The sequence below is a fragment of the Plectropomus leopardus genome, chromosome 9 (genome assembly GCF_008729295.1).
Source record: "Plectropomus leopardus isolate mb chromosome 9, YSFRI_Pleo_2.0, whole genome shotgun sequence".
Classification (NCBI taxonomy): domain Eukaryota; kingdom Metazoa; phylum Chordata; class Actinopteri; order Perciformes; family Serranidae; genus Plectropomus; species Plectropomus leopardus.
The window spans coordinates 18,289,032-18,308,153 of record NC_056471.1 but is presented as its reverse complement, the minus strand read 5'-3'; the positions used below and the strand labels follow the sequence as shown (position 1 = coordinate 18,308,153).

Sequence of the window (19,122 nt, the reverse complement as noted above, 5' to 3'; positions counted from 1 at the left end):
CACTTATATGCAAGGTTTAATTACTTTATACTGATTAGGAGTTGGCAGATTATCGACCTGGCTGATATTTGGCATTTTGCTGATTATCTGTATCAGTGTTATATTTTAATGATCACTGATAAAATTAATTAATTAAAAGTGTAAAGAAAGTGTCAGCATGGGAGGAACTTTTCCTTTTTGAAAACCTTAGGGAGCTATTTTCATTTATTCATTTTTTATCTAAAGCTTCACTTGACTTTATAAAAAAAAAGTTGCAAGAACTTTCTATATATGATGTTGGAAAGTCTCAGTTTTGATTTAAAAATTTGCCAAAGGCATTTAACCAAAGTTTTGTGTTGGAGTTTGTTATATTCCAAATTCTAAATATTTACAGAAAGATCAGTACATTTTTATTGTTAATGTAGATCAGCTCCAAATATCAGTTATCGGTCTCATTAATAATCAGTATTAGCCCTGAAAAAACAATATTTGTCAACTCCTAATACTGACAGCTGTATCTTGTATTTTGTTGTCCATTGTATCATGATTGATGGAAAGAATATACTCAGTTGACAGCAAGGTGTGTTGATGGATGGAAACATTTGCTTTTGTTGCATGTTTTTCATGTTTTGTGTGTGAGAGCATTTTGCAAACAAAATGTGTCATTTTGGACAGAGACTTTCAGTTTAGACTTCTGTGTGAACTGTTCTGAAAAGGTAACCTGAGTGAAAAATGTGTTTAAGCAAATGTGGAAAAACTGTAACTTGAAGAGCATCTCCTGTCAGTGACAATACAACAGTTTGTTTATCGTTTTTTTATTTTTCTTGAAAAATAACACAAATAACATAAAGTGAAAAAGGCTTCTGAAAATAATTACAATGCTACTGGACTCCCGTTCTGATAATTGAAAAGAGGAAAACACATTTACACAAAAGTATATATTTATATACTTATATTCATTTTTGAGGGATATGGCCAGGAGAGCAGTCTGGAAGGAGACCTTTGATACAGAACAACTACACTTTAAGGGAACAAAGAAATGAGCAACCCCGAGCACCCCCAAACAAAATCTACATTGAATTGGACATGAAATTTAGAGAAAAGTACACATTTTTTTTCATCCTTGAAAAGAAAAGTGTGTATCAAAGAGGGGTGGGGAGCAGTTTCATCTAGAATATTAACATTTTTGCTCTAAATGTTGTCTCTGTACAAAAACAAAGCAAGAGGAGTTTGGAAATAATAGCACCTGAAGTCTAACGGTTGTTTGAAAATGCACCATTTATCTAACCCTTGGCTTATCCCGAATACTTAATGCAACCTGCCCTTTGTCGGGGTGAGGTGTTGTATCCACGTCGATTGCCTTCTCACACTGTCTTTTTATCCTTTCATGCAACCACATCCACTCAAAGTCCACTCAATCATGGACTACTGTTGCAACCAAATGCCTTAATAAGCTAAACATACAACTGGTAAACGCAGGCCGCTCCAGTCACTCAACTTTATAAGTCAAAATGTCAATGACTTGTCACCTTTAGTCATCTTTAAAAAAAAAAAAAAATTCAGCGCATAGTCGTTGTGCATAAAGCAGATGTCAACACACTTCTAAACATTTGCTCTCTTGAATCTTGCAAAAAATAACCATCTATTTAGAGCACCCAAGCTGATATCAAGTGAATTACATGTTAAATAAGACTTTATGGAGATCAGCCAAAAATAATACCCCAAAGATGAAACTCAAGTCTCTCTCAAGGCAGGAGTTTGTGATTCAAGATTGGCATCTGTCCACAGAGGAGTCGAGCACTTAATTATCCAAAGGATGTGCAGTCTAATACAGATAATTAATCGCCCTTGTTCTCCCACTCCTGGCAAAAACAAAAAATGCTTCTCCCACACCACATTACTTCCCAAAAAAAACTGAAAAAAAGAAAGCTGAGTCTCCCTTCAGGGTAAACGGGAAAAAATTACATAAAGTTGAAAAGAAACTTTGCTCCAGCTGTGACAACCCCTTTCACCAACACCAGTTAAGTGAGTAAGCACTCCCAGTTTAGACCCCACCCCTCCTTTAGCGTGATACAGGTGCATGTGAACTTCCCTGCCTGTCTTAGTCCTTTGTTTCAAACAGATTCACATCAGGATCCACTCTGCTGCCTTTGCACCTCAAATCACCTCTGCAGTCAGAGGGGACAGGCGCTTAAGATATCCTCTGGATCAGTTTTTCGTCTGATAGGCAGTAGAGTGTGTTGACTGACAGCTCGGAGATGAAGGCCTCACAGGCCTTGCGGGAGACACCTTTACAGCCTCGCAGGTCGAGCAGTGAGATGCAAGAGAGGCGGCGGAGATACTTGAGACACGTGTCTGTCAGTTTACTGCAACCTGGAACACAATTGCACAAAAACACCATTACTCAGGGTTCCTACAGCTTAAGGCAAATTAAATTTAATACTTTTAAAGGCTAATTTAATGGCACTCAGGATGAAATTTAAGACCAAAATAAAAAAAAGAAAAACACGAACCAATATTCTTTTTTTTTTTTACATAGAGTTAAGGACAATTTTTGCCCAAAAACTTAGTGTAACATAAACTATTACATTTTTGTTCCAGTAAAAACGGTTAGATTTGGGAAAAAAATGGTTTTTATTGAGGAGTTTTATAACTGATTTTGTGTTTCTCACTCTGTATGTGGAATTCTACTGCTTTTATTCCTATTATAAAGAGTTAATGAGGACAGATTCTGTAATTTTTTAAAAAAATGTTACCAATTATTTTGAGATTTAACAAGGTTACAAACATTTTTTAAAAATCTATTCTTAAAATTGTACTTCCCATGTTTTAGCATTTTTAGGACTCTTTAAAGATTGATTAAAGCCGTCTTTTTGTCATTTTACCTTGCCTTATGCCTTATACAGGCAATACAGTACAACGTGTGCATATTAATAAATTCCTAAAAATGAGTTTTTATAGCACGTAAGCAATCCCACCAGTCTCTCACCTCCCAGGTTTAGTTCTGTGAGTGTGTTTCGTGTGGACGAGCCGACTGCAGTCAGCAGGTTGATGGAGTGGTCAGTGAGGCTGTTGCAGTGGGAGAGGTCCAGTTTTGTTAAATGGGGCATGTGGCGGATCACCAGGCGCAGCGTTGAGTCACTGATGTCCAGACCTGCTAGTCGCAAACACTGCATGGTCCGCAATTGACTGCGATTGTCACAACCTGTATCAGAGGAGTTATTTGGGAGGAAAAAAAAACAAAACCTGAGTTTCTGTAGGAGTTTGATGATGGGAAAGGGCATAACTCAAGTACTGTGAAAAGCAAGAAACAAAGGATGCCGGGGTCTCTATTCTTTCCTCACCTGGAGGGGTGACTAGATCCCTGATCTGAGAGTCTTTGACCCCGTCTGCATACCGCAGGTCCAGAGAACGAAGGAGAGGGCAACCAGAGGAGCAGAGAGCTGAAATCGATGACCAGGAACAACCTGCTACCATCAGATCCTTCAGCCCTGCAAAATCAAGAGAAGATATAAATATTGTGTTAGATGTATGAAGCTCAATCCTTTGAAACCTGAGCATATTGACTGGATTTCTTTAAAAACATGGCAATGAGAAACTTAACAAGGGATAGCCCAAAACTGAGCAAAATATTGGTTAAAAGTTACAGGAAAATTACCAAAAGCAATCAAACCAATTTTCCCAGCTTTCAGATGTTTAAATTTTAGTGAAAGCTATATGAATGCATTACAGTCCAGGTATTAAAGGGTTAATGGTGCAAACGTAACCAATTCGGATATCATTTGCAAACCCTGGGATTCATAAAACTTCCAAATGCAAGTTAATATCACATTATAACATAATGACATGAAGCAAATGTTACTATTTAAAGGGACAGTTCACCCCAAAGATGGAGCTATTTATCTGAGATACTGCTTTTGAATTCTTCAAATGCATTTCTTGGCACTCTGAGCACCACAAGTCAAGAGCTATCGAGGTCCATTATCCTGGAGAGAAGACAGACATCTCTGACGCCAATATCGCCAACACTCTGCACTTATTTAGCAGTCTAGATTGTTTTGATGCGAGTCGCCAAGTGTTGGAGATATCGCTCAACTATAATGGAAGCTTGTGGTGCTCAAAGCGCCACAGGCTGACATCTCCTACACACTGCAACTCACACCAAAACAATCTGTATTGATAAATAGCACTACAGGTAAGAGGAAAAATATGTATCCCTTTAACAGGGCATTCATTTACATGACTTTAATGGTATTGTATTTATTAACATATATCACACTGTCCAGATTGGAATTCAATACAGATTGTGTGAAAGAAAGAGTGTGTGTGTGTGTGTTTACGAACCAGGAAGTCGGCCAACAAGCCAGTTGAGTTGTTTTTTAGAGATGTTGGTCCAAGAGAGATCGAGCGTGACCGGCTGTCTCTTTATGATGCCTGTTAGGGCCTGAGGAGTAACAGTGCGTTTGATGCTCAGGTCAATCCGTGCCCAAAGCCGTTTGTCTAAACACCTGCGAACAAGCACACACTGATGAAGAACACGACCATTCAAGGTAACTGATTTGCAGAACAATATGACACAATGCACTACTTTGCATGAATTAGCATCTATCATCTTACTCGTAAGTTTGCATTTGAAAATATATTAAAAAGTAGGGATGGAGTTTGATAGCATTTAATTAATTGCAATCCATTTATCAAATCTTATACATTCTGAATACCTTTTTCTTTGGCATCATTTGCTATAAGCTAAAGGCACGAAAATCTACAAGTCAAAGCTTTTCTTTTTATGTGAAACAGAAAGTCAACAATTTTAGCTGTCACTGATTATGATGATTTGTTGTTTACAAATGCCCCCGCTCACTGTCTCCACACGCTGGATAATTAATAATGGAGCTCTGAGATTCATTACTAACTGGATCTTTTACTCACTATTGCATCTTATACTCAAAAGTAAGTTGGCCTCCTTGAGGTTTATGCCACCTCAGTCATTTGTTTGTTTATTTACAAAGCGATTGTTGTTAAAAAAAAAAACCAAAAAAAAAAACCTACTTTTCCTATTTAACCTACCTACTTATCTTCGATTTTGAATATGAAATGTGGGAATTATAATCTCTGTTCGCAGGACTTCTTGAATCTTGTTGCCCACAGTCAGAACTGAATTGGGGGAAAAAGCTTTTAGGTTCTGTGCACTGAAAGCATGATATAACCTAGCAGAATGATCTTAAGCTTCAACACATGGTGACCCCGGATGAGTTTAAAACCTTGGTGAGATCTTTGGAGTCCAAGATGTCTGTGTGCAACCACTTTATCTGATCGTTTTCTGTTACTCAAATGTACGTGCTGTTATGTGAATTTTATTTGTTGTGTGAAACTCTGTGTTGCTGCTATTCTTGGTGAGGTCTCCCTTGTAAAGGAGGTCTTTGATGTCAATGGGATAACCCCGGTTAAACAAAGGCTATATTAAAACATAAATAAGAAAATGTCTAATCACCTTTTGTTTACTATGATGACAGCCTACATAAAGTTCAAAACCTAAAAAGGAGATGAGCAAGCCTGTGACCTGCATGTTTTGCTCTTTGCAAATAAAAAAAAACTTTGGAGACAAAAGGTTTGATGAAAGACTGGTTACCATCAGTCCTGAACAAATGCAGCTATTAAGCCTAACAGGAAGCCGAAGCAAAATCAAACCAGCTATTAAAACCAATCGCTCATAAAAGCATCCACTGGGAGATCTTACCATTTGTACCAGTTCTTGCAGACAGCCATGCAGACGCAGAGATCTGCTCGACTCAAGTAACGGAAGACAGATACCCACACCTCCCTCTCACAGCCTGGCCCGCTCCCACCGTTCTCCCTGTCTGCCTCGCTCCCTCCCTCCTGCAGGGCGGACAGAGGGATGCGGAGATGGGGAAGCTCAGAAGCTGAAGAAGAGGAGGCGCCATTGCTCAGTTTAGCCGGCCTGCTCAGCCTCATTTTCTTAGAGTCCTCCAGCCTCTCTGTGTGAGAGGCGCGAGTGTCTGTGTGTCCACTGCGAGTGTGAGGTGGTGTGTGCCTATTGGGGTGTTGATCGGGGCGGGGGCCACGATTTCTAATGGGGGGTCTGGCCAGCGCTCGTGTCTGGTTGTGTATCGTGGAAGTGGCAGTTTGAGGGGCGATGGCTTCTAATTTGGGGACGATGGCTGATGGGTCTCGCTTGGCCCTGGTTGGCCTTTGAAGTGTCACTTTAAGATATGAGCCATCTTTGCCCCCCGTTTCACTGTCCAGCTCCATCTCCTCTTCATCATCCTCCTCCGCACCGTTTTGGTTGGCCACCTCGCTCCCTTCCTCTTCTCTTTCTTTGGCTGCCCGTCCTCCCCGCCTCGACTGAGGCCGGTTTTCTTTATCCAGCCCCCTCCCACTGTTCTGCCCCCTCTCCTCTTCCTCGTCCTCGTCGCTGCTGCTGGTGTTGGTGCTGCTGCTGCTGCTGTCCTCGCTCTCCTCCTCCAACCCGTCATGGCTTCTACCGCCTCTGATTCCTCTTCCCGCTCCTCCGCCCCGCAGCCTCACTCCTCTCCCCCTCCCTCTGCGGGGCTCTCCCCTGGGCTCGAGTACCAGACCGAGGGAAGACTGCTGCTGGAAGGACCCTCCTGAAGAGCTGTGATAAGGGGAGCCACTGGTCCAGGTGGAGCCCCGACCTCTGCCCTGAGATAGTCTGCTGGTTGAAGAGCGCAGCCGGGACAGCAACCTGGAGCCCAGCAGCCTTGGAGAACGATCTAGAGACGACTGTTTCTGTTGGGAAGGAAAGGGCAAACAGGACGACAAATGAGAACAAGACACTGCGTGTTTCAAACGCTAAATTCAATGCTACAATATGGTCTGAGCAATATGGTCTATTTTTAACAATATCCTTAAACACAGTACCTTAAAAGGTTATTCAAAAAACATGAAATTTTTTACAATGATGTTCATAGTGCTACCTGTATTTCACAAAAAAAAAACACCACCATGGTTGAAATGCATTTTTGACAGTGAAGAAACTGTAGTATACAAATAAGTGCACTACTTACCGTTAAGATTTTGCTGCGCTCTAGTTTTATCTGCAATAAACAGAAAAGGGGTTGGGGAAGGAGAAAATTTTGAAAAACAGATAAAAACCCCTGACATAGACATTTTTTTTTTTAATATTTTAAACCTGAAGTAAGGGTGACTGCAAGTTTCTTCAAGGAAATTTCTTTTTTTGAAAAGATCTTTTTCGATCTTTTACGATCTTGTGACTATAATAGAGCAAAATCAATGTCAAAAACAGAAAAATAGGGCTCTCTGTGTAACTTTCACACTCATGGAACAGCTAAATTTTCAGTGCATCAAATCCTTTAAGGTTTCTAAAACTGAAAGGAAAACTTGAGAGCTGGAGTATCGCTAATCAAAGACATCTAATTATGGAAATGCAGGAGTGCTGAATTGTCATAAATACCTTAAATCTACACATTTCCCCTGTGGTGCAGAAAAAATATTTGTCATGACTTGCTTTTGATCATGAAAACATTGGAAAATTCAACAAACACATCTAAATCCACTTTACCCTTTTCTTAAGTCTGAGCTCCAGTGCATTTGCTCTTTTGCGGCTCTGTTGATGCTGCAGTAGCAGTTTCTGAGAAGGTGGTGGTGCTGTGGGTCGGGATGGGGATCTCCTACGTCTCCCTCGTCTCGCCCCTTCACCTACACCAATGCCTTCCCGATAGGCGAGTTTGGACGGTGGCAAAGAGGTTGAGCCCTCCGACTCTCCACTTTCCTCATCGCTGGAAGACTGGGAAGGACAAGAGATGATTGGTAGGCGGAAGAGAAGGTGTCAATAGTTTGAGTATGAGCATGGACCATATGACCTCTGGTGGAAATTAGTGTACAACGTAACTTTCCGATAAAAGCTGCTCTATAGATTGAATGAACTGAGAACACAGAGAAACAGTGACAGGATTAACATTTTGTACCTCTGATGCCGAGTCTTTGCCTTGGTAACATTTGGGACATTCCCAGCAGCTGGGCAAATCCTTATTGATCTTCCCCTCACCAGGTTCCTGAAACAGCAAACAGCGGAAAGGTTTGAAACAGCAACTACAACATTTGACCTGCACATACAGCTTTGTAGGCAGCAAAATAAAACAGTAACTGTAATTATTGGGTAATGTATTGAGTTTATAGCCTCCAATATGTCTTATGCAGCTGACCTTAATGCACTGACGATGGGCAATCTGCGAGCAGACAGAGCACTCCATGAGAGAGGAAGTGCTCACAGTTGATTCATCTGATTCCCCTTCTCCACATACAGCACATCGTGCTGTGTTCGGCAAGGCAGGCTGGAGGAAGACATAAAAGTTATTTCCAGTGGGGTAAAAATAAAACAGATTTTTTTTCCCATAAAATGAAGTAAAACAAGACATTTGTGACACTGGTTATCTTGATTATTCTCTGACAATCTGCATTTGAAATGACAACAGGGTTTTTCCTGCAAAGAGCATTGCAAGGCAGCCACCTCCATTAAATTTTGTCCCACCTTCAGCTGTCAACAAAACTGGAAAAGCACTTTCAAAGCAAAGTGAGTACCAACCCTTTAACCACAAAAGAAAGCCAATGAGGTTATTATCAGTCTTGATGTTTCAGTCTCGTTAGATTTCGCCAGCTGGCGCTTACAAACACCTCTGCAAAAAGCAATCTGCATTTCTGAGTGCAGCTCTGAATGAATGCAGTTCCGTAAAGCTGAAAGGTATTCAAAGAATTGAACTTCCTGGATCAATAACTCAGAGGCAAAACGTTGTTAAAAAGCTAACGATGCCTCTTTCTAAAGGCAGACATGTAAACAAGAAGCTACAACCTAATATTCATCAAAAAGTGCCGTCATCCGAGCGAGACAAACGATGCTGCTTTCAATGTGCAGTCGCCTGTGAGACGAGTGCATAGATACTGTCAGCAAAGTGCAACACCAAAAACAGATAGCCTACTATAAAAATATTTCACACTTTCACTACTATACAGTTTATGGTCCCCAAAATCAACTCACACACATAGGATTATTAAAGCTAAAATACAATGCTTGTAGAAAAGTGTTTGTGTGAGCCAGTTGAAGCCACGGTACACATGCACGTGCGTGCACATGATCAGGATGGGACCATCTTGGCTTCATTTTAAGCCAGGATAAATCTGTCTAGTAGTAATCCGTCAATTATTTAACCCAGTTCTGAGTTACCCAACACTTTCTACTTGTATACACCATGCATCCATGTGCAGCAACATTTGATTCCACACATACAAAGCAAATGATGAGTATGACAACTCACCATTAGACACTGTCTCATGATGCAGCCCTTCTTCATGCGTCCAGGCCCGCCAAACTTCCTCATGTCATGGCAGTACTGGCATTTGCCGCACTCCTTCCTGCAGCACCCGGCACAGCGCTTGCACCTCACCCGTCTGCGCCTCAGGGCAGAGATGGAGGAGCGTTTGGCGGACCTCTGAGGCTTGTGCAGAGAGGGACCCAACCGAGGACGGTAAATGACGGGGGGAGGGGGTGTGGGGGGCTGGTACCATGAAGGCTGTATATGGAACATCAGCAGGAAAGGCAAAGAATTTAAAAGGCAGAATTTTGTACAGACTGGACATTGTTTGATGAGCCTGAATAAGCACCATAATCATTTAGAAAAATATGAAGTGAAAAATAAAGAACATGTTTAATCAATCCTAATTATAAAGAAAACTAAGTAAATCACAAACTCTTAATATACCATATCGGCTCACAAACATCTCTTTGTACTCTCATCTGGCTAAATATTTTGTTTTCTACTCACCCTATTGGGCCACCTGACGATGGGCTCTCCAGTGTAGGACAGCTTGGGGTCATCACTGGCATGCTCCTTCAGAAGACTCTGGACATGTGGAGAAGAGAAAGGGAGTGGTAAAAAAATATATATATCAAATATATATTAACTTAGAACAGCAACAAAAAAGCAGTAGAAGCCAGAGTTCATTGTGAGATGAGAGGCACAATGAGCGACACCCACCCTCATGTCTTCGAGCAAGGCTGTGGGGTTCATGATGCCTGCTGGGACACACTTTTTCTGTGCCGGCAGCTCCTCCAGTTTCCCCAAGAGGTTCCACAGTCCCTCCAGCTCAAAGGGAGTCAGTATCTGCCGAGGTCTGGTAACTGGAGCTGCCTCCTCTTCGTCTTTGATTTCTTCTTCCTTGATCTGGATCTCCTTGATTTCAGTGTCACTGTCAACTCCATTGGAGGTGCCATTCTTGGTGTGGTCATTGATTCCAAGGTCAGACTGGGTCAGCCCTGAGAGGAGAGGAGACGTGATGGTTGAAGCTCGTGACAGTGATGGATTATTTATAGGACAGCAGTGTTCTCTTGTGTTTATTCATTCTCACCTATGCCGAGGGAGTATTTTTGGAACTCAGGAGTGAGGTGGGAGATGTTAGTCTGACAGTAGAGGTATCTCTCCAGGACGTACCAACACATCTCATAGTAGAACGGGTAGCGGAACTTTGCTGGCACCTAGAGGAGGACAAAAGAAACAGATCAGGAAGATTAAAGTTTGCATCTCCCAGACTCCGTTTAGTCAAATACCACTGTGAGACAATAAAATGTCATACAAAAATGCATTTTTCTGACTTCTTAACAAACTGCTCTTAAGCAGCTCTGAGGCATTTTATCACAGCTTTGTTGTGGTTTTCACTTCTGCTTAGGAAGAGGAGGGGGAGGTGTGGTGTGGCAGCAGGGGCTAGAGTCCGGATGCAGTCTGAACACCTGTCTGCTTACCCTAAAACACCCGATCATCTATAGCTGAGCAGTGACAGCATCAGAAAAGTGTGTTTTATGTGAGCACAACCCCACTTGTGTTGTAGCAAAATTCAGAAAATGCTCTACCAATGGACTGTTGTTTGCTAGAGATGACTCAATTTTGTGTTAATGTGCAAGTCTGACTTAGTTGTCCTGTTGTTACAAACTGAACAACTTCAATGGCAGACTAACATTTCCGCAGTCTGCCTTTGATGTCCCATCTGACTCAACTCAAGTCCCATCTGACTGAACTGGTTGGTTTTTATATACATATAAGATTCTACTTGAGCTGGTTTCCTCTTGTACATATATGTCTAAAAAACAGAATCAATATGGCCTGCGCTCCCACAGTACTCTTTTAATGTCTGTCCCCAAGGTTCGCACAGAACTTGGCAAAAGCTTTTAAATTTGCCGCACCCTCTGCTTGGGATAACTTACAGGACTTAAAACTGTCTGAGCTGATCACTATGGGGGAATTTAAGTCACTTTCAAAAGGTCCTATAGCACTATTGATTAGTGTGACTGCTACTCCAATGATAACAGAAATTTGATGATTACACTTTTCGCATTCTAACTGGAGTTTGTGCTCGCTCTTTGTAATGTGTGATAGTTGTAACTGTCTGTCTGTATTTATTGTTGTAACCTTGTTTTAAGCGGTCCTCGTAGCCAGGTCACTCTTGAAAAAGATTTTAAATCTCAATGAGTCTTTTACCTGGTTAAATAAAGGATATACATATATACACCACAGAAATGGGAGACATGTTTATCATAATGTTTAGTTCAACTTCATTTTAAGGACTTCTCACATTTAATTGTGCAGCCTTAAGTGGGTACTTCTCTGTGTTCACAAATGGTAAGGACCTTGTGCTCATTAAACAGGATAAGCTATGTACAAGTAACAGTATCCTGGTTTCTTTTGGAGTACTCCAGCTGGCACATATGGACATCTCATAAACAGGATAAGGTCTTAACCAGGTTATGCTGTTTACATGCTCACTCACATTAAGGGAAAACTAAACAGATTATTTATATCCATGTAAGCACACTTACAAGTACTTAAATTACTCAGTGACGTATAAAGATTTAAAATTTGAGAAAAAGAGTGCACTGGTATCGACATTGGCATTGACACTGCAGACACCCTGGGATTATGTGTCAAAAACTGTATTTGAGAAAAATCCATCAATAAATAAAAATCTGTGCTTGCTTCATGGGTGTGAAAAATTCTTGAGATTAAATTCATGTCGTTTAGAAATGATTTTGTCACCAGTGTTTGTCTTTTATGAGTGATTCCGGATAAGACTCTGAATCATGCCTTGCGTAATCACAAAATCTGAAGCAATCATCAATGTGTGTCAAGAGGACAGTTATATACCAGCAGCAGGGAAGGGTCTGCAGTGAATGTGAGTTGCTGCTCACCCGTGTGCGATCCTCAATGCTGTAGATGTTGAGCTGCATGGGGATGTTAAAGCTGTGGAGGAAGTTCCCCCCAAACACCAACGTGTCCTCTGGGGTGTACACGGCATGGATCCATCCTACACAATCAAAACAGAGAGTGTTGGAGGTATGTAGAGGTCAAGTGTGTGGTGTTTTTTTTTTAAGAGGTCTGTGTTGCTGCTGTATTACAGTTGCACACACCTGACGGGATTATGAAGGTGTTGCCTTGCTTGAGCTCTATCCTCTGACAATCATGACACTTGTCCCCCAAGAAGATGTCTCCCTGTTTCCCTGATAAAACCCAGTTCTCATACATCTCCAGGTTCTGTGGTGTGGGTGGAATCAACCAGAACACCTGCAGGGGTCACAGACAAAAGGTCATATATACAGTCTGAGGTCAACAAGTACATAAAGAAACGTTTATGGTGCAAACATGCATTTACGGGACGTTAACACAAAGTTGAAAAGCAAGATGGCGTGTTAGACCACAATCATGTTTACTTTAACACTGACGGAGAGAATGAAAAAAAAAAACAAAACACAGTAGTCTGACAGACTGACCTTTCCTCCTCGCAGGATGTGGTACCAAACTGAAGTGCCCCCAAAGTCGATGTGAAAATCTGTGAAGCAGCCCTGCACACTCATGAGACAGTACCTGAGAGGAGCAGATGAAGGACGGAGAACACAACGGGTGAAAAGGTTGAATGGCAAAGGGACAAAAAATGTTACTAAGAGACTTGAACTGGGAGTATCACTGTTGTTAGAAATGTGATTCATACTCTTGACTATTGCACAACAAATGTTCTATATTTCAGAGGACTCAACTTAACTCACTTCTGAACTTTGGGATAATGCATGTCAATTATGGCGTTAGTGGAGTCTCTCTGTCTCTCCTTGAGATGGCGGGGCCACATGTTGTCCACCCAGTCAATAAGGTCCACCTAAACATTTAGGAAAAAACAAAGATATTAAACATACAATCAAATTGTCTGCAACAAACCAAAAAACTGTTTCTGATGATTGACACTTTGTGTATGTCGACAAAATGTTAATACCACATGACAAAGCCAAAGCTCTACAGTCATCAAAGCAGCCGACAAATGTCTTTCTTAATGGGGTAAAATGTGATTTTCTGGTTATCCAACTTTTCTGTGACCTATGGGTACGTGTCAGTTCTAAAATGACATTACTGATGTGCACATGCAGGTTGTTATAAAGCCCTTAAGTGAAAAACGATGTGCATTCTCACCGAAGACGGTCGTTTGACAAGATTCTCCAGCCTGGTGTGGCTGAACTCCAGGCTAATGACATTGTAGAGTTTTTCTCTTTCTGACGGCGGCGTCTCATAGTAACGCCGCCACTGAGCCATCGACATCTCAATGCCCTTCTGGGTGTTCACGTCCATCACATCTACAATGCGTCGGCTACCTGTAAGAGAATTAAAAGGGGTTCAGCAACTGAGTTCTCAATAATCAATTTCAATTTAGCATTGTTACTTATCGGCCACCATATTCACAGATATATATGGACTATAGTAATATTATTTTAAAAGTCTAGCCATTTAGCCATTTAGCCATTTACTGCAAAAGGGCGGCACACAAGAACTTACCAACAAACAACTTGACATCACTCACACTGAAATCAGGGTCAGGCATTCTGCAAGAGAGAGGTACATTTTTAACTTTTTAAATTATCCAGACACACAGCTGAACAGGTTTACTGGCATTTGCTCTTAAATTATTTTAACCAAGCTAGAATAAATCTCGGTTTAACAAAGTAAAAACCTGTTTGTTTGTTTTTTTTAGAAAGGAATCAGAGGGTAAACAGCATGCTACTTACTGTATGCCGAGGCCATCAGTTGTCTCAAAGATAATGGGGTCCCTGAGCCCTTCCCTCTGGATGTATTCAAATGTGAAATCTATAAAGGAGACAAAGTTACGTCAACAAAACTTAATTTAACTCAAATTAACTGGCAATAAAGTAACCCTTTGAAACCTACAGTGACATCACTTTTCTTGTGCTGCTTTCAGACACATTCCACAAGTATTTAACCCTTTGAAACCTGAGCAAATTGGTGTAATTGTTTTCAAAAGCATGGGGAAAAAAGGCAATGTGCATCTTGGTAAGATATGCTCCACAAATTGCAACAAATAACTGGATTTAGAAAACTGTTTTTTTAACAAGGGAAAAATGTCTATGGAAAAAAGAAAAATTGAAGTACAGTTTCCTGAGAAGTAGCTATTTTATTGCCCTATTCTTGGAATTATTTGGCTTATAAACATGCTGATTCTATGCAGCATTTTTAAGTCATTGATCTTCAAGCAATAATATGCACTTTGTTTGCAGTGCAATTATTTAGTCATTTTAAAGTAACTGCACTTAATTCTTACAATGTTTCATTTTACTGTGTATAAGCCAACATGTTGTGTAAATTTTGTGAAATACAATTGAATATGTGGTAATGTATTTTGTGTGTGGAACATGAACTACTGACTAAGGACAAAATCTGGACCTGGTGGCTAGACCAGTTAGGATCCACTGTGTAGGGAATGGTTTCAATGAAATTATATTTCAAAAATATCTTGGAATAGCTGAAATCTCTCACCTTTACCCTCCATGTGTTTGATCAAGTCAGAGTTAAACCTGACACACTGCAACTTCTCATCCAAGTCAAACATTCGTTTCCCTTCGATTTCATCATCTGAGATTCCATCGTCCTGGTAGCGGCGCCGCGTACCTGTACGCTGAGGACAACATAAGGTTACTGTTAACTTCTTCATCACATGAAGAATATGATTTGTTGTGAGCAACAGAAAAATGGCAGTATATAATAACTGGGAGGAAGAAATATAGGATGTCTTACAGCAAAGCTGTGTTTCAGCAGCCTATCAGACATACAGCAATGTTGATGTCACAAGCATTTAGGTTCCCATTTCACCAGCAAAATTTCAAAACTTTTTCATGACATTACAAGGATCCCATTTTTGTCCCCTTGCTACATTTGCCCAACATTTTTCAAACATATAAGATTCAAACTCTTATTATGTTATCAAACATAATTTCAGTGTCCCCAAAGATGTGTTCATGGACCATAGGAAATTTCAAAACTCCCAATCCAACAATAATTTCTGTTTTTACAGTTTCTAGCTGTGGTTAGTAGTGTAATTTGGCCAATTTTTAAAGAAAACATGCATACCAAACCTGTTTTCTTAAAACAAAAAATGCCTGTTTTTCAGTTTTCTATAAAAACTGGCATATATATATATTTATAAAACAACCACAGGGAAAAAAAGATTTATTTTTTTTAAAAAAAAGGTTTTCTTTAAAAATAAAATTAAACCATGAATAAAAATGCAATTTTTTAAAATGTTGTTGTTTAAATGTTTTCTACAAAAATCACCATTTTTTTTAATGGAAAAAAGCCGATTTTTACATTTTGTATAACAAAATTACTGACAAAATTTTACAGAAAAAATAAAATAAAAATAAACAAGAGGAAGATTCATTTGTTTTTGTTTTTAAGAAAACATGACTTTGTAACCTGTGGGCCTGCAGGTTTGGAAAGCATGTGTTCTCTAAAAATCTGCAGTAAAACAAATTAATACAAAATACAGCCATTTAAAGTTGCATGCCCCTTCTCTGCACCAAAAGTGCGTAAAAATGATTTAACATGCCTTGTGGGCATACATGAAGGGAGAGAGTGAACGTGGGGAGAAAATGAAGAACTCTTGTGATTGAATAAACAGAAACATAACCACAGCATTGTCACATGTCCACACATATTAAAGCTATGTTATGTTGTTAGCTTTAGAAAATAAATTTGCTGTTATGTTACATTAATGTGACTAAGTGATGGTTCTGTAACACAACCAAACACAAGCACATTTGTATCTAATATACATGCAAACATCTAAGAACTCTGCAACATTGCTTCATGTATTTTAAGAGTTCATACTGGAGTCTAAATTCAAAGATATCAGGTGACACTTAAGGGAGCTGTCCCGAATCTCTCAGTGGTAAAAAAAGGAACTATAACTGCCATTAGTGACAAAACTAGCGCTTTCACCCAAGACAAGAGTAAAATCACAATAAATCAATCCAAGGAGATCAGTCAGCCTGCTACCAAATCAGTTCATGTGGGATCCAAACAATACAGCATGACAATAGCAGGGGTTAATCTTCCAAACACACTTTTCATTGTGATTTTACTCTTGTCTTGGGTGTTCGCCCTATGCAGCACTGCTTGGCTAGACAGATGGATAAAGCACAACACCCCCGCTCTCAGATCTCCCCACCCCCATCCCTTTACCACAAATGTGGTATTATCTAAACTCTGATACTCCTTACTTTTACAACTAAGCACCTCACAATAGCTTTTAATTTGCAACTGAAAACAATTTAATATCATAAAAGCAACCCACGCTGTTGTTTTAATATGAAATAATAAAAATGACAAGAGGAATTTATGAATCTCAATTAAGCTTCAATTTATTGGAGGCTTTTATTAAGGTTTGGTGTGGTCAACAAATAAACCAACATATGCTTTCCAGAAATAAATCAACAGAGGCAGGATAAGCCTTATTGTGAACAGTACTGTGCAAAAGGCCACCATAGATTTGTTGTTTTAGAGATGTTGTAATGTGAATATATGTACATTTCTCAGTCTCTCTATTAAGATACTATTGACTACAGAGAACATGTACAATTCACTGAAAACCAAAAAAGTCTGAACAAAATGGCTTCTTTAGACTGAAGTCAATTCTTAGTATGAACCATGGAGTCATAAAACCATAGCAAAAGGTAGCTATACCGATCAATATTGAGCTTTAGGCATTTCTTGAATGCAACCTGGGGTAAATACACCATGAGATTAATATTGTAAATCTCAACTTGTCTGCCCATGAGAGTTCAAGACATGCTAACTGGAAAGGGATGTCAAACTAAACACTTGCAAATGTACCTGATGAAGCTGTTTTATTCTGAAATATATGCCTTCTTACACTGTATATATATTTTGTTTTATTATGTTCTGGTTGTGTTTTAGTAAAGGCACTACTGAGAAATAAATATGTATGATCATTATAACCTTGCTAAAATAAAGTTTAAGGTGGCCTATGACTTATGCACAGTACTGTATATTAAGAATTTTATATTCTGATCTCCCCCAACCACTAGGATCAATATCTATCTGAGTAAACACTAGGAAGCGTGAAAGCACTGAGGTAATAACTTTACAACAAGAGGATGTAAAAAGATGAAGCTAGGTCACAGCACAAATGTTGTGAGGTTAGACAGTGAACTTGACCCTCTTTTGAACCCTTAGACGGGTTCATTACCGACATTAAGGTGGTGCACAAACAGAAAGGACCTCTGCCATGAAAAGAAAGTGGGCCACTACCATCAAACACAATGAACTTCATTAAATAGGCTGCTTTGTGTTAATCATGAAGGTTACCATCACACATAACTTGAGCGATGAACACCTGGTAGTTGCATTGTAAACATAAAACAAGTGTTCCGGTAAGCTAACAGTTTGGATAACTTACCAGGCGTTTGCTGTACCGTGTGTGAGGATCCTCCATAATCTCTGCAAGAGAAATAAAAAACCAGCATTTACACCGACGAAACAGTCGATTTGGGGTTAAACATTTCGGTGTGTTTTTATATTATATCAGACAGAAAGCCCTCTCTGAGTACAGCCTTGTTATAGACAGCCCTGGTAACGTTAGCCAACAGAGTAGCCAACAAGCTAAGGTTAGCAACACAAAACATTTACGTTGAACTTGCGTCACTGTGTGAAGACAAGTGCAGACTAGAGCAACAACAATTTAACACGAACAACATGCACATGTGTGTTTATTTAGTGGCGTTATTTAAGTATCGTTATCGGCTAACGTACGTTACTGCTAGCTCAGTTGACAACCCCTTTCTTAAGTCGTCGGCTAACGCTAGCGTGCTAGCTGACATTAGCCCGTGTACGGCAGTTGTAAGCTTCTTTATCGTTACCTCTGCGTTTTAACTCCGTTTAGCCGTGGTGGTCAAAGTAATGTCTCCCAGCTAGAGCGTCTGATGCCTCTCAGTAAAGTTTCTCCCCATGTTATGCAATAACAGCTGTGTATATTGTTATGTTTATTATTGTGCGATAAAGTTAGAACGATTCGACGCTCCGAGCCGCCATTTTCAGCTGGTCAGAAAACACACACACATAACACACAAACCGAAAAAAAAGAGCTCACGACCCACCCCCCTATTTACCTCACTGCTCCAAAAGATTAGCATACAGACGCTCTCATTGGACACAACATGTGCCCTTTAAAGGTCATTAGAATATGTTAATATACAAGTGCGCTCGGTTTCCGCTCTCCGGTGTGGCGGCTCTACACCAGTACCGGAAGAAATATTCCCATAGATTTCAATAATATAAATTATATATTCCAAATATATTCACACTCCTCTGTAAATTCAGTACAGAAATATTTGCCTCAAAATGTACTTGAAGTATAAAATGTAATTATGCATTGCTTTCTGTGGATAGTCCTGCACTGTTACACTGTTACTTGTGTTACTTGTTTTGTTTTGCACTAGACTCGTACTTTTTATATTTTATATTTGTATCTTCTATTTTGTCTGTTTTTTTCTATATTTATGTTGCACCAACCCACCAGAACAAATTCCTCGTATTGTGTTAACTATACCTGGCAATAAATCTTTTTCTGATTCTGATTCTGATTCTGAAGCAGCATTTTTCAGTTGAAACTTTTTTTTTTAAGGAGCACAAATGATGTAAAAATACCTTAGGATTGCACTTATGTGCAGTATTGTGTTCTTTTTTTTTCATGTCTTTATGGACCATGCATAAAAAAACACCCTGTGCCTTCTACCTATCGTTCCTA

General features: G+C 39.8%; 1 protein-coding gene across 1 annotated transcript; it reads right to left on the bottom strand.

Annotated features, from left to right (window-relative positions):
• Positions 1–805: 805 nt before the first annotated feature.
• kdm2ab (lysine (K)-specific demethylase 2Ab) lies at positions 806–18,433 on the bottom strand. Its single transcript, XM_042493078.1, has 23 exons — positions 18,236–18,433; positions 17,776–17,816; positions 14,835–14,973; positions 14,069–14,147; positions 13,839–13,885; positions 13,479–13,657; positions 13,064–13,170; positions 12,791–12,884; positions 12,431–12,584; positions 12,212–12,327; positions 10,381–10,507; positions 10,011–10,288; positions 9,798–9,875; positions 9,291–9,545; positions 8,184–8,312; positions 7,947–8,033; positions 7,541–7,765; positions 7,026–7,055; positions 5,717–6,747; positions 4,324–4,487; positions 3,324–3,470; positions 2,969–3,184; positions 806–2,352 (listed from the first exon to the last, which is right to left on the bottom strand). Exons 2-23 carry the CDS (start codon positions 17,809–17,811, stop codon positions 2,171–2,173), a joined length of 3,900 nt encoding a protein of 1,299 aa, XP_042349012.1. The 5' UTR covers positions 17,812–17,816; positions 18,236–18,433; the 3' UTR covers positions 806–2,170.
• Between the last annotated feature and the right edge of the window lie 689 nt (positions 18,434–19,122).

What these genes read in the sequence shown, in the direction of transcription:
- kdm2ab (XM_042493078.1), bottom strand. Translation starts at nt 17,811, where the DNA reads ATGGAGGATCCTCACACACGGTACAGCAAACGCCTG. An exon ending in TCATGAGACAGTGTCTAATG is followed by an intron (nt 8,313 to 9,290) that starts GTGAGTTGTCAT and finishes GTCTTCCTCCAG; the next exon opens with CCTGCCTTGCCGAACACAGC. An exon ending in GGATCTAGTCACCCCTCCAG is followed by an intron (nt 3,185 to 3,323) that starts GTGAGGAAAGAA and finishes CCTCTGATACAG; the next exon opens with GTTGTGACAATCGCAGTCAA.